This window comes from Panicum virgatum, chromosome 4N, assembly GCF_016808335.1.
Source record: "Panicum virgatum strain AP13 chromosome 4N, P.virgatum_v5, whole genome shotgun sequence".
NCBI classification, from domain to species: Eukaryota; Viridiplantae; Streptophyta; class Magnoliopsida; order Poales; family Poaceae; genus Panicum; species Panicum virgatum.
In genome coordinates, this window is record NC_053148.1 from 15,995,685 (window position 1) to 16,010,714 (window position 15,030).

At 42.1% G+C, this 15,030-nt stretch overlaps 2 protein-coding genes and 1 long non-coding RNA gene across 4 annotated transcripts; all 3 read right to left on the reverse strand.

The window, feature by feature from the left end:
• Positions 1-275: 275 nt before the first annotated feature.
• LOC120670614 (diacylglycerol O-acyltransferase 2D-like) lies at positions 276-3,184 on the reverse strand. 2 transcript variants are annotated; one of them, XM_039950760.1, is made up of 9 exons: positions 2,635-3,182; positions 2,442-2,516; positions 2,259-2,344; positions 1,946-2,052; positions 1,706-1,861; positions 1,518-1,604; positions 1,215-1,312; positions 988-1,075; positions 276-721 (listed from the first exon to the last, which is right to left on the reverse strand). In XM_039950760.1, exons 1-9 carry the CDS (start codon positions 2,835-2,837, stop codon positions 620-622), a joined length of 1,002 nt encoding a protein of 333 aa, XP_039806694.1. In that variant the 5' UTR covers positions 2,838-3,182; the 3' UTR covers positions 276-619. The 2 variants fall into 2 exon arrangements, with proteins under 2 accessions (XP_039806694.1, XP_039806695.1); XM_039950761.1 differs by lacking the exon at positions 276-721 and adding an exon at positions 754-896 and having other exon boundaries at positions 2,635-3,184.
• A 3,734-nt stretch (positions 3,185-6,918) lies between these two features.
• On the reverse strand, positions 6,919-11,156 carry LOC120670334 (uncharacterized protein At2g39795, mitochondrial-like). Its single transcript, XM_039950420.1, has 3 exons — positions 10,776-11,156; positions 9,030-9,367; positions 6,919-7,494 (listed from the first exon to the last, which is right to left on the reverse strand). The coding sequence occupies exons 1-3, from the start codon at positions 11,043-11,045 to the stop codon at positions 7,335-7,337; spliced, it is 768 nt and encodes a 255-aa protein (XP_039806354.1). The 5' UTR covers positions 11,046-11,156; the 3' UTR covers positions 6,919-7,334.
• Positions 11,157-13,215: 2,059 nt separating this feature from the next.
• LOC120671241 lies at positions 13,216-13,881 on the reverse strand. The gene is made up of 2 exons (XR_005673553.1): positions 13,707-13,881; positions 13,216-13,614 (listed from the first exon to the last, which is right to left on the reverse strand). It is a non-coding gene; the product is annotated as an uncharacterized LOC120671241 (long non-coding RNA).
• Positions 13,882-15,030: the final 1,149 nt, after the last annotated feature.

The following is a 15,030-nucleotide window of genomic DNA, read 5'->3' on the forward strand; positions in this document are numbered from 1 at the left end:
CTAGCTAGACATCACAAATATGAATGCAATTCTGGCTGCAGCACGCCTCAGAACAATCAGATGAACTAAAAACAATCACGCCTCAATAATCCTCGCAAAAAAAAAGCCAAATTGGTAGTTGTATGTAAGTACGTAACTCGTACGACACACAAAAAAAAGGAAAACAAGTATGCAAACTGCGAGATGCCAAACCGCACGGGAAAGTTAGTGTTATAAATGTCTCTAAAAAAGCAGATCTTAGGAAAATTCCATGCTTGCTGGTAAGAACACGACAATCATCAAGCACCCGTATTACTCGTTTTTATTTCAGAAGATTAAAGCTGGGAGCTTATCTCACCAATCTTCATGACTGCAATATTGCGTAATTTGTATTCAGAGTACCTATCTGGCTATCGTTACATACGCATTTCATCCACCAAAGTTAAGCAAGCAACTGAAGGCTTTCAGACTCATGAGCATCCAATGCACGTTTTCACATCAGAGCTAGGAGCCTTATGACCATCACCACAACGCAGCAACTACAGACTGAATGCACGCGAAGTGCACAGTTTGGAACTTCAGGAGAGCAGCGAAGGGCCACGTTATTGCTAAATCCTAACTGGAGCCTGGTACTGGAATGTCATAGGACTCTTAGATGGAGGCCAGGATATCCAGCTTTTTCCTTGTACTTCTCAAACAGCTCCCGCAAGCCAATGATGAACTGCTCATGGACTTCATTAATCTGTCAGCACCCAGGACCATGATCTCAGAAACTTGAGTTCAAACAGATCAATAACATGAAAGAAAGCATTTTTTTTAACAGAAGTCTTATTTACAAGAGTATGAACATAAGAAAACATTGTCATTGCACAAGCTCCAGAATCTTGTTTCCTTTCAAAATCTCAATTCATGGATACCTGTAATTAGGTTTGAATATTTTTGTATTGGTTTGCAGAGTGATGTAGCACGAAAATATCATGAGCCTGTGTCAAAAATTTCTGAACCTACCTCATCAATCGTAGGCTGGGGATTTTTATCGACTTCAATAGGTTTACCCACGACCACATGCATTGGTCTTGGAAAGGGAAAGGGTGTCCTGCACTCAAATGTCAGAGGCCATGTAAAATTTGCTAATTCCAAGATCACAATTAGTGAAAGTAACCAAAAGTGTACATATTAGTGAAAAAATCAAATCTGAAAAAAAAAACACAGAATACTAAGAGGGATGAAGTTACCCGAATCTTCCCCAGAAGATAATGGGAGTAAATTTAACTGCTCTAGCAATCTTGACAAACAACTTGCCACCTGGCCTCCACCACTTGTATGCATAGCTCTAAGCAAATGAAAACAGTAGATAATCAGTAATACTATTTTTCACAAATGCATTTGCCAGCAAGGGACTAAGATACGAATTTGTGAATCATTAACTGAAAACGTTAATTACATTTTCTTAGTTTAGAGTCTCAATTCCTTATAGTTTACACCTGTATTTAAAGAAATAACATGTGGGGCATCATGAACTAAAGCAAGATTGTTACCTGCCCAAAACAGAAAACAGGGACCAAAGGGCAGCCAGATTGCATAGCTATCTTGACAAAGCCTTTTCTTGATTTAAGGAAAGCAACCTGTAAAACACATGCCAAATAATGATTTTGATGTAATTCCATTGGACTGTAGGCAAATAAACAGATACAAGAAAGAGCGTGGATAGATGATGAAACCAAACCTCTGAATCATTATCCATATGAAGCATTTCCCGGACACCACCTGGCACTACGATACAACTATAGCCAGCTCTAAGGTAGAAATAGAAATTCTTCCTTGTCGCGGGTACCAATCCAAGCCATGTCCAAATCTGCCTCAAGAACGGGGTATAGAACACCTAACACCGATTTGAGATCAACTGTTACGAGTGGAGCCCCTAAAAAGATCACTGAATAACGTCATCTCAAGGCATTTAGCTTACCGCGCTGCTCGCGAGGACCTTGACCTTAGTCAGAGGCATAAACCCAACAAGATCAGCAAGAGCCGACAGTCCTATCGGTAGCACGGAGTGTGGCTCGTAACCAAACACTGCGAATGCAGAGCATTAGCATCACTATCACCACAAACTCTGCAAATAAAAGATTCCCTTCCCTTTTCCCCATTTTGTTATCGTCAGCAATGAAATCGACACTTGGGCCCAGGACTAGCCTAAAGAACCAACTCCAATGGTGGATTGGATGATGGATATGATGACCGAAGCATCCGAGAACAGAAAAATAGGATTGGAAACGCACCGTACGCCCTGCTGGGGTGGAAGGCTTTGTAGTCCTCCACATGCAGGGTGATCGGGAAGTAGCCCATTGCGTGCCTGAATATGAACCTGCACGGCGCGCACGCTGGCAATTCACCAACCGTGAAGAAGAGAGAACCGAATCCCAACCATTAGAAATGGAAGAAACGAAGAAAAGCAGGGGTACCTGGCAATGCTCCGTCCCCATTTGTCCCGGTCGTTGACGGGGACGAACATGAAGAAGAGCTGGACGGCCACCACTCTGCATCGTGAGACGGGTTGGGAACGGACGTTGACACTTAAGAATATCTTCCACCAGAGGAAAAGGTTTCTTCTTTTTTTTTGGTGTAATTGAGAGTAGGTGGATGGGAGAGACGGACATGGCGGCGGCGCGGAGGGAGAGCAGGAAGAGGGACGCGAGGACGAGGAGGACGTTGAAGTGGATGCCGCCCAGCCAGAGCGCCAGCGCCAGCGTCGTCCGCGGCAGCGAGTAGTCCGTGCACCGGAACACCCTCGCGTCGCCGCCCTCCTCCCCGTGCTGGGGCGCCTCCGCCGCCCGGTTCAGCCCGCCGTCCGCGCCCATCTCGGCGACGCCCCGCGCCGGAGCCGGCGCGGAGCAGAGTCGGAGGCGGCGCGGCGCCGGCCCGATCCGTCCGGAGCAGCGCGCGTTTCCGCTGCTTTCGGTGCTGCTTCGGGCGGCCCCGCCCCCGAGGCCGTCGGATCCGGCGGTGGCGCTGCCCCGGATGGGCACGGCACGCCGGTTTTGAGGAGGGATCGCGCTGGCGGTCGTGTGCGTGCACGGAGGCGCGACGTGGATGCCCGTGCGGGGCGGTGTGGCGGAGGGGGGCTGCGCGGCGGCCGCAAAGGCGTCACCGCGTGTTCTTGGCTCTGTCGCGGTGTGCGGCGGGTCAGCGTCTGACCTCACCGGCAATCTCTCTCCCTCCCTCTCTTGTAGTCCTGTCCTGTGGTAGGAGAAGCGTACGCGGGCGGCGGTGCGGTACGGGTACCAGACATTGTGGGTCCCGTTTGGTTCGCCACATTTTTTTATGCATAAAGTACCAAACGAATTTTATTTGCTAAAATTTTTTCTGGACTTAATGTAACTTTTCGCGATGAATTTATTAGCAGTAATTAATCGATTATTGGCTACAATAATACTACAGTAGCCAATCTCTAATTAAAATCACATCCTCTAAAATACAATTCTATAAGACATCTTTATTAAAAACTGAGTTATGGAAAAAAGACACTTTGTAGAGCGCAATACTCCCTGATCTTCTGTGTTAGATTTGGAGGTACTTTTATGCTACTTCATTTATCAATTATTTGATATCATAGATATTATCATTTCTTGATATATTTTATTTTTATTCTAAGTTAGCTTCACTAATTTGATTAATTGTATAGAGAATGTGTCAGCACCTGCAACATCAAGTTGACTAAATCTATTATAAAAATATATCTTGATAGCGTGTTTATTTGTTATTATAGATTTGATATGTGTTTCTAAATTTAGTCAAAGTTAAAAAATAAAAAAGAAGTAGCTTGTTTTAAACGAAAGGAGCAGCTATGAGGGGCTAACGTCAGCTGTTGCCAACCAAAACACGGTGTTACCATTCTACGAAATCCCGTTACACCAAAATTGATGTACGAAAAAACCATTTCAAAAGTATGGATTGGATATAATAGCATGCCAGCATCTATTATCACGTTGAAATTGAGGTTGAATGAAAACTTGTGTAACGAAATAAAAAAAAAAGATAAACCATCGCTTGAATAGTTGCAGGCGTAATTCATTAGCAAATCCGTAACCTTAAATTTTGCATGATAATAGAATGGTAGCATGATCTATCTATATATATTTTATATGATGAGTCTATTGCTCATCGGTTTAGATGCTACTCCCTCCATTCACTTTTGATAGCTATAACACGGTGACCAAGGAAAATAACATTACTTATCATATAGTTAATGCAACACAAACTTTTTTATTGGTCCTCCAATATTTTAACTGAAAACTCCTCGTTACTAGTGCTATTTCTTACTATAGTCTATGTCAATAGCAAATATCTCTATCATTTATAAATATTTGAATTTTTGAAATATATCTATTAAAGGTGAATGGAGGGAGTATTATGTAACCTGCGGCATTGGATATGCACTCCACTAATATCATGCCACGGTTCATTTCAACCGGGTTAAATGCCTTGATCTGTTGCAAAAGGCCCATTTTCAAAGTTGTTATCTAAGACTCAGCGCGGTTTGGAACAAGGGATAATAAATGAACTCTAGATGATTGTTGAAATCCTATTGGAAATTTGGTGATGAAATCCTTTGAAACAAGAAATTAGGTTCCTACAAATCAAATAGAATGACTTGTTTTATAAAAATTTTGGAGCAATTCTACAAAGGGGTGGAACCTTATGGAAGTTTCTCTTGTGTTCCTCATCAAATTACTGTGCTTTTCCAATGCTTCATCCAAACTTCCAGTTTCCTATGTGTTTTCAATTCATAGATTTAGTGTGCTATATTTCTATACTTTCTTATACGTGTGTCCCTGGGTGTTCAAATCCTGGTAAAGCGACTAAAACTATGCTCCCTCGTTTTGTACCTGCAGTTCGTTATAGCGTACGGTTGGGCTTCTAGACTCGAAACAAAACACCTCTCAGCTAATATGCCCACTACTGTCTACTGGCCTTAAAAGAATAAAAAACCTTAAAAGAATAAAAAAAATAGCGGCACAATCGTCCTTTGTTCTTTTTGGCCAAGTTGCTTGGAGTTATTTTTTTTAAAATGAAACCATCCAGCTTTGGCCGTAGGGATAATCATAATAAATTGTATTCTTTCTCGAGATTTTTGTGCACTGATCTATGTTAAGTTTAACTCGAGGTTGCAAGCATGGTTCTTAAGGTGATAAGGCATCCTGGGTACGCCTTGTGGCCTAGGCGATGTCCGAAGAATATCGATTGAATGCTGGTAAAAATTGCAGTTGCCTGATTTATATGATGTGTGAAAGAAAATATGGTACTTTATCCTTTTTTGTTTAATTATAAAGTGTAATTAGTCAAATTATATGAGTATGTACATTTCATATTTGAACTTACATTGACAGATTCATATTCCACAAAATCTTTTATATGACATTCATTTTGCAGTAATTAATGAGATGCTGAAATTTATGATCAAAATACACTTCTAAAAGCCTTTTCAAAACCTAATGTTCCTTGTCAGAAGAAAAGAAAGGAAAGTGCTGCAACGCTTCCTAATATAAAGGTGTCTGAATGGAATTAGTTCCTTCTTAGCAAATCCCAAGTGTTCCAGATGGCAATACCTGATTTCCCTTTTGCTGAAATCTCAGAGCCACTGAAGAAAGGACCCAGCGGGCTGGTATTTGACTCCATAATTTGACCCATCCCATAGAAAGCTCGCATATTTTGAACGGGGACGAACAGGCACGAGTGTCCCAAATTTATTCTGTCCAATCATATTTGCTGTTCAATTCAACCAATCCAACTTAATTTACTGATCATGTTATTGACTTTTATCTGGAAAGAACTTGACACAAAAAAAAAATTGGTAGCCACTAGCTTTGAGATAGATAATTTGTTGTCGACAACATTTTGCCTAATTCTAGGAGTAAGTTTTACAATGGTTGAGTTGCGATAAACTATCATTTAATAATGTGAACTAGTACACTTAAACCTAATTATTAACTCTAATAAATTTAAAAAATCAACACCGCTAAGTATTACAGAATTTATATAAAAATATGTGTATTTTGCGAAAACTGATAAGATCTTATATTCTACGACAAAGAAAAACCATTCTTATATTTTAAGTTTCGTTCCCAACACATGTTGCTACTTCAAATTGTCTTATTTATGAACACCCTTTTGTTTCTTTGGGGGAATATATACCATGCTGGAAGATGCCAACCGGATTGATACGTAACACGAATAAACAAAGAGTTGCTTAGCTAGTCGACACCCTATACAATAAAAATCTAAAATCTTAGGAAAATGGAAGACCAAGCAAACCCGGAGCTTATTTATCTACATGGTCCAAGTCCAATAGCAACATGCTAAGATTAATAAAAAAAATTGTCACCAGATTCACATGATCCGGCCGACACGCCGGCATTCTTGCAGTTTGCATTGGCCGGCACGTTTTCTAGATGCTCCTCGGCTCAAGTTTCTATCCCGCGTTCTGTCATCTGGGTCCGTAAGCAAGCGATGATGGTCAATCAACCGAGAAATCGACAAGCAGGTTTAATTTGAGTGCCTCGTCATGAGAAGCTTGTGATTCTTGTGCAGCCGTCGGCATGTGCCACGGGTTCCGAGAGCGGAGAGCTGGCTACCACGTTCTGTTCTGCCCTCTCCAGTTAAAAACAACGTCCCGAATCTGAGGAACCGCTGCGTTCATCGGCCATTAGCTTTATCAATCCACCTAGCTTAAATTGATTCTCTTGTTCCAACAGCAGCAAGCGAATAACCACAAAGTTACCATCTTGTTTGGTTGTGGCTTAACTAATTTCGTGAGCCAAGAAATTGGTCTTGGTGCAATCGGGAACACCAACCAAATACAGGTAGCTGAACATACTGTGGCGTGCCTGGCAGCTGGAAGACACTGAGGCATGACTAACCTTAGACTTGGTAGTATTAGGCTAAAAGAAAACATACCTTGCATCTCAAATTAATACTGCAGTAGGCAACAAATAGGTCATCAAACTACTCTTCGACTGACTTACAATTTAACTCGTGTTTCACCTACAAATCTCTAAAATGTTTTAGGACCCAACCACTGCAGTTAGGGAGCTGCAGCAATCACCATCCTGATAGAACCTGGTAAAAATGGCCACACAGTAAACCATGGCTCAGAGAAATTAAGGGCTCCTAGCCTCCTACACAAAGCTGAGCTCAAGGACACCACTTTCCATAACGAATAACCAGGTCAACAAAAAATCTTGGAGAAGCAAAATATATGTTGCCAGGAGGTATATTTGCGTAATTATGATCAGAGTATGAGACGATGAGTGCAAGGCTTGTTCTCCCAACAAAAGGAAACTAACAGGCAGAGGCACTCAGTTTCCAATGAACTCCTTCATGTTCTTCAACCAGACCACATACTCCTTCTCATCCTTTCTCATCATGTACTCGTACAGCCAGTCATGCAGTGAGTGCTTGATCCCCCTCGCCTCAAGGTACTTATGCAAGGCCTTCTGCAAGCTCTCATCCAAGTCCCTGACAGCAAATAATGCAAATTTGAAGCATAGGAGAAAAAATGTACAAAAGAATATATAGCTGAGCATAGATCATCTTGCATCAAGGTGTCAAACATGGTTCACATGCTTCATCCCTAACAGTATGTTCTATAGTAGTTTCATCACACAATCTAAAGCAACAACAACCACCTAAAAACTGCATGATTGCTATACCTAGTGGCTTTGATTAAGTGTTTGTCCACTAGACATTTATATTAAAGTATTTAGCTACTGACTGTTGCATCTTTTCATGTCTTGTGGCTTCCCAAAAGTCACCTGGTTTAAGTCATGCCCTGCAACTAGCAGATCAAATCAGCATGTGTCTCACTGTAGTAGCTGATTTTGATTCTAAACTAATTCAGAAGAAAATGTCGAAGTCATGCACATATTTGTATGCCTCAGGCTTCATGAATGGAGAACCCAATGCTTGGGCTACATGAACACATGCAAACTTTTCATGATTACTTCTGAGTTAGTAGCATGAGTGCATGACTGCATCATTCCATGCTGTGTACATCATTGTCATGCTGTGGACATCATTGTCAGCCTTCATGTCATTTCGAGACACCTAAATTGCTATGTCACTGCTGACCAAGGGACACAATTGTTGGAGTTTTATTTAAATTGTGATCTTCACAGTTAAGGAAATTAAAGTAGATCCTGTGAAATATGTGCTAATTACATGCTTAGCAGTTCTAACAACAATCAGACAAGTCCTCACTCCTCACATCTACTACCTACTGTACCAATTAAACCCATGCATATTTCGGCGCGCAGAAGTAGACCAGCAACATCGTCATGGTTGGATCTTGTTCTGTTGCGTCTCTTGTTAGACTGAAATATTGAAGTACTTAACAAATCTGATGTCTTTGCAAAAAAAACTGTACATATAGGATTAAGGCTCACAACTCAGGCCCTGTTTGGGACCGGGTTGGCGTCGCGTTTCACCAGTAAAAGCAAAAAACACCCGCCAAACGCATCGCAACGGACGGGCGTTCGTGGGTCGCCGCCAACGCAAATCGCGGGCCTTTGAACTGGGCGACGGAAAATCGCCAACACGGCCTCGGAGCCGCTTCTGCTTAACGCGGCCGAGCGTTTTAAGGTCACGGAAACAAACAGGCCCTCAAAATGAATATTTTCATTATTGCTTGCATCTAGTTTCCATGTCCCCTAATTGAAAAAATTCAAAAAGATAAAATGAAGAAAATAGAGCAGCAAAAGCACAAACATTAACTGAAAATTCATTGGTATAGAGCTAATGAGAACAAATCACTTCGAGATGGCAAGAGTATGTAAAGACAGGTATACCATCTATAGGACAAGATGAAAGCAATATTCGCGAATATTCTATGGTGACTGTGAAAGTGGTTTGTGACCAATCATGCCCGTGCAAGCGATTTGTGGCAAAGAACCCTAGATACAAAAATTATTTTCCTGATTAATGAATGTCTTGAATAAAGCTTATTCATATGCCTGAATGAAAAATATCAAATAGACAAGAAACAAAGAACTTACGAAAATGGTGGTCCCTCATACATATTCTCAGCATCAGGGTCATCACGGTTCAGCACCCTCATACTTTCAATTGCCAGTTCATCATCATTAAAGTTGCAGTCAAATTCCAGGATTGGGCCTTCTGTTTTTTCAACAGTGACAACCATCTGAATTGCTGGCTTGAAAGATTCTCCATCATTGTCACTCCCATCATCCTCATCCAAATCTTCCTCTGTATCAAAGTTGGTGTAGACAGCAGCTTTAATTGTCTCACCAGCAAGCTCTCTTTTGAGGGTTATGGATTGATCACCAGGATTGTCTATGACCTCAAAAGGGAAGTCATCTGGTAGTCCAATGTGCTGTTGACAAAAATAACCATAAACATGAAATCAAGTGTCATTGCCCATAACAAATAAACAAAAATACAAAGTTTACAACATTATAACACTTCAACCTAAAAATCAAAGAGTTGCTACAGATCAGAAGGGGAAAATTGACCCAAACATAAGGAGGAAATTGCATTGCAAGGTATAAACTCTGATATCACAATCCGTGCTCAACACCTACATCATATACTACCTCCGTCCCAAAACATAGCAACTTTTAGACTTACTCAAAGTCAAACCTTTTCATTTTTGACCAATAATATCTCCAAAAATAATTACTTTTAAATAGAAAAGATTACATGTTAGGATAGTTGATTTCATTATGGATAAACTACAACAACAACAACATAGCCTTTTTTCCCAAGCAAGTTGGGGTAGGCTAGAGATGAAACCCGAAAGAAATAAGTTCGTCTCAGCATATGTTGGGGTAGGCTGGTGATCAATCCATAACCCGAAAGAAACTCCGCCTATGCTGACTGGAAGACTCTCTCTCTCTCTCTCCTGAGTCGTCTCAGCATAGCCGGTCCCAAGCCCGAGTAAAGGAGGAGGGTTGCGTTAGGTTTTGGCAAACTATCATAAAAAATAGCCACTCTAATGGATTTGAAACCCACAAGAAACTCATTATGGATAAACTAATATCATTTTTATGTTTTCCATCTTTATGTTTTTTTACCATCTACAATCAAAGTTCAAAAGGTTTGACTCGGAGAAAACCTAAAAATAGCTATATCCTGGGACAGAGGTAGTACATGTTACACTTGCCAGATCAATTCATACTACTGCACAGCCTAGACTTTATGGAATTTACACTGACTTATCACATGACAAATTGCTAGGTCCTGAACCCGACAACAAACAAGTATGTTTCAGCTATTTGCAAACTTCATCTGGAACTTTCGATTGGACTCCTAAAGGATACAGAGAATCTGAACTGAATATCTGAAGAGCAGGACCATTGCTTATTAAACAAAAGAATGTGGTCTATGAAAGTTTACTCTGCTTAAAACATAGATGAGAAATCAATTATGCAATGCTGACAGGTGGTTCAAACAAAGAAAGGGCAGTCCCCAGCTCCCCAGCATGGCTGCTAATGTGGCTCTAAGTTGACAGGAATTTCAGTAAATTCTAAGGCACTATTTGCCATCTAAGTTATTTGACAACCAATTCCTTCTGGCCCCAAGTGAAAGTGGCATACCTAAATGTATTTGAATCTACTTATGGATTCCTAATCTCTTTTCAACTTAACCAGTCAGATTTGTTAGATTTCTTCAGGTATCCATGAATAAATCATGGCTTTGGCAAGGGATGAACTGATCATACACGGATAAAATCGAACGACAACAGTGAGGAGGCAAGCAAATCAAATGAAGAAACAGCGGACCTTGTCGGCTAAGCTCTCCTCCGACTGGACGACGCACTCGATCTCCGACTCGATGACCCGCCTCAGGTTCTCGTCGGCGGAGTCTTTGGAGGAGGACGCCGGAGACTGCGACGCCAGAAACCGGCGAGCGGCGGCGGGGAGACGGCGCGGGAGGGGAACGGGGGCACGGCCCAAGTGGAGGGCGCGGCGGGCTAGGGCGGAGAGAGGAGAGGACGAGGATGCGGTGGCGGCGCGGCGGAGGAGCCGGGCGGCGAGGAACGCCGACGACATGGTTGCCGAGCTGTTCGGTTGTCAAGGGGCGAGCGGCGGCCGGTTTCCGAGTCTAGGGTTTTGGTCCTTTGGACAGCTAGGGGTTAAGAGCTTGGAAAGCTAATGCGGAATGGATTTTTCTTGGGGAGAAGGAAAGGAAAAACCTGACCCAATTTGCACGGCCCATGTAGAGGCGCGTCGGTAGAGCCCAGCCCAGGGAACATTGGACTGCCGACTGCCTTTGCGGGCCCGTAGAGCCCAGTATTCAATGTTCTTTAGGGAGGTTGCTTCAAGTCAACCCTTTTGCATAATTGATAAAAAAACCCTTTTGCATAATTTGGCGTGTCCTTTGATTTTTTCCCCTTTTGTATTTTTTTGTAGACCTTTTGGAAACTAGTGGTTAGTGAAAGGTGTTTTAGGTCCTGGAGGAGATGCTAATTGCAATTTGGAATTCATTGTTTCGATTTCAAGTTAACGTTGAAGATGATTGGGATCATGATAAAAAACTTTGTAATTGAGAAACACATACGGGTCAGGATGTTAAGTTCTAGCAAAAACTGCCTGGTTAGCACGGAAATCAGGAGCAAAGAAAATTTGTGGAGGGGATCGCAACCCACCCATAGGGTGAGAAGTCAGTTCCAAATTGACCGTGGTGCACTCCTTTAGGACTAAAATAACTTGTCAGGAATATATGGTAATTTTAAGTTTAGTTAGTGGATTTTTTTTTATCCTGATGCATCTCCGATTGCATTTGGGGCGGGGGAGGTGCCCGCGCAGCCCGGGAACGTCGGCTGCAAATCTATGACCCTGCGATGCCGATTGGTTGGCTGGGAGACGCTGGCGAAGCTAATCGGTGAGATTTTTTTTTTACCCTTTCAACGGCAGTTAGACCATTGACTGCTTGTGCTGCGCTGCCAGTCCGGAACCTCACCACGTGTCTTGCATGTGGGTGTGTTGGCGCTTCCGTATCTCGCTATCGCTTCCGTATCTCGCTATCGCTTCCGTATCCGGCTCTCCTGGTCGCTGATAAGTTATGATTCTGCGTGATTCTGCATTCAGGTCCTTGGTTTTTCTTCAAAGGTAAGTTTTGTTTTAGTTCCCCCCGCTGCTTCCTGTTCTTCCATATGCCTGCTTTGCTCTTGTTTTCATTACTGTGCTGTTTACGTGCCGCTGCCCGCTGGTCCTGCTTGCAATCCCTGGTGCTCACCCCCTTTGTTTATTGGTTCTTTTTGTCTTCTCCTTTGTATGCCTCTGTTTGCTTTTTCGTTTTGCTGTATGCTGCTTGTTGGTCCTTGCTAGATCCAAGCAAATATAATGTAAAATTTTTATTTTCATAATATAATATAATATTATATGATTTGATTCATAATCAAATATAGTTTACAATAATTATAAATTTATAACCATAAGTGACATAATATATGATAAATAAATGATTAAAATGTTGTTTGGTAGTGTTGTTTAGAAGACTGTGCCATGTTCCACTATAACTTATAAACGTGGAAGTAGGAAGTAGGAAGTAGGATTTTTATTAGGCCTAAAGTTTTCCCTATTATCTTATTTCCTAGATTGGAATTGGATCTGATTTTTTTGCCATATTCCACCATGACTTATAAACATGGAAGAAGGAAGTAGGATTTTTATTAGGCCTAAAGTTTTCCCTATTATCTTATTTTCTAGATTGGAATTGGATCTGATTTACTTGCACCAGGATATTTTTGTGCAGTTGCAGCTTTTCACATTTGTTGTTTCCGCGTGCTTTTGCTTATGCTTAGACCACCTAAAGCTGATGATGGTATATGCGTTTTATTTTTCTATGTTTCCTAATTTGTTTGCTCCATCAGTCGCTCCATAGGGTCGACGGATTCCTATTAGCTGTTCGTCTGGACATTTATCGTCCAAGTGGATCTTCCGATCTTCCACAACATGTAGACTGTACTTTGAAGAAAACATGTTTATCCTAAAGAAACTCGCATTTGCTATATATATTGCTAGTAGTTCCAAAATATTTCAATTAGAACAATCTTTTACTAATTGTCAACTCGCGTGCATGGACGCGCGCTAATCACTAGTAGGCACCAGGCAGACATAATGTGGCGTCGCCCCTGCCCACCCAATGCTTATAGAAATCAAATAGCAACCCATCCCAACCTAAAAGCTCCACTGCTCTTTAAGAGTCGTAGTATGAGACTTTGGGTGAAACTTATATCTTGCTTCCTTACTGCAAGCATTATTCCTGTTCCCACTCATCTCAATCAACATTCTCGAAATTGCTCATCATCTATAATCAGAAACAAAATATGTCTAGATGAAAAACACCCAAAAAACAAAGCAGATATTGAGCAGAGGACCTATCAAGACGGTGGTTTCAGATAGACGGATGATACAGACAGAAGCCAAAATATGCCTAGACCGAGAACACGAGATCAGCATTCAGACGATACAGTCTTTCGCATGGCCTTCAGATGGTTGCCTGGCCACTGAAAGACGGGGAAGACATGATTGCCAGCATCTCCGTCACAGAAGCCATGGCGCTTAGCGCTGCTTTGAGGACATCCTGTGAACACCCAGGCTTCACAATGCTTTTCACCTTTGTTTGCGGGCCAGGAAAGAACTGATCAGCTAACGCACAGTATGATTTTAGGAAAGGGCAAGAATTTAACAACGAAGTTGGTAAAATACCTTCTCCAAGTACTCCTGCAATTGTTTGATTCTTCCCATGTAGTCTCGATCTTCAACACACAGTGAAATAGGCTTTGTCTCAGCACCCAGTCCTTCAAACTGAAGTGGCCCAGGGTTTCGGTACATGTCTTCCATCAAGAAGCTGGAAGAATTTTGTCGCAACAGTCTGGAAAACAATAATTATACAAACTAATTATACATAAACTAATTATTATATATACATATATAATACAAACTAAATTCTATCTAATTATACAAACTAAATTCTATCTAGTTATACAAACTAATTATACAATAATTATACAAACTAATTATACACAAACTAATTATTATATATACATATATAATACAAACTAAACTCTATCTAATTATACAAACTAATTATACAATAATTATACAAACTAATTATACATAAACTAATTATTATATATATATACGTATATAATACAAACTAAATTCTATTTAATTATACAAACTAATTATACAATAATTATACATAAACTAATTATACTATAATAATACAAAGTAATTATACAGAATACATAAATAAATAAAACAATTAAGAAAAAAAAATCCATACGCAGAGGAGGGGGGGCGGCGCTTGCTGCAGTGAGGCCGGCCGGGCGCCGCGCGTGGGATGACGGCGTGGCGATGGAGGGCGGCGGCGGCCGGGGGCGCTGGCGTCAGCGTTGGGCGGTGGCGTCGGCGTGGGAGGCGGGACAGGGTGGCGGCGCGGGCACAGAGGAGGAGGCGCGGCCACCGAGGACGGCGCGGGCCGGGCCAATGGGAGGCGGCGGCGCGCAGAGAGGCCTGCTGGGGCAGCGGGCGCGCAGGGAGGCGGGACGGGGCGGCGGCGGCGAGGCGGACGATCGTCGGAGAGGGTGGCCGAGCTGGGAGCGGCGCGCAGTGAAGGCGAGAAAGAAGAAGAACCGGCGCGTCCTTCGATATATAGGGAGAGCCTAAGGTACTGGGTGAAAAGTAAAACCGGTACCTAAGCTTTCCTAAGGTACCGGTTGTAATTTCCACCCGGTACCATTGTAAATACTAAGGTACCGGTTTTCGTGTACCCGGTTCCTTAGGCCTCCAAAGGCGGGAAATGAAAACCCTAAGGTACCGGGTGGTTTCATAAAACCGGTACCTAAGGCTTTGAAAACTTTAATTTTATAAATTCTTTGACCCAGGAGGACGAATCTCCTTAGTATCTCAATGGCAACGGGCGGGAAATGAAAACTCCGCTGACACGGTTCAACTCCCGCTGGACGGCCCACTTTTTTTTCTACCAAAATCCCAAATTGGACCCTAAGGTACCGGTTGTAATTTCCAA

What these genes read in the sequence shown, in the direction of transcription:
- LOC120670614 (XM_039950760.1), bottom strand. Translation starts at nt 2,837, where the DNA reads ATGGGCGCGGACGGCGGGCTGAACCGGGCGGCGGAGGCGCCCCAGCAC. An exon ending in TGGGGACGGAGCATTGCCAG is followed by an intron (nt 2,345 to 2,441) that starts GTACCCCTGCTT and finishes CGCGCCGTGCAG; the next exon opens with GTTCATATTCAGGCACGCAA. An exon ending in ATCTTCTGGGGAAGATTCGG is followed by an intron (nt 1,076 to 1,214) that starts GTAACTTCATCC and finishes ATTTGAGTGCAG; the next exon opens with GACACCCTTTCCCTTTCCAA.
- LOC120670334 (XM_039950420.1), bottom strand. Translation starts at nt 11,045, where the DNA reads ATGTCGTCGGCGTTCCTCGCCGCCCGGCTCCTCCGCCGCGCCGCCACC. An exon ending in AGGAGAGCTTAGCCGACAAG is followed by an intron (nt 9,368 to 10,775) that starts GTCCGCTGTTTC and finishes TTTTGTCAACAG; the next exon opens with CACATTGGACTACCAGATGA. An exon ending in TATGAGGGACCACCATTTTC is followed by an intron (nt 7,495 to 9,029) that starts GTAAGTTCTTTG and finishes ATTTGCTGTCAG; the next exon opens with GGACTTGGATGAGAGCTTGC.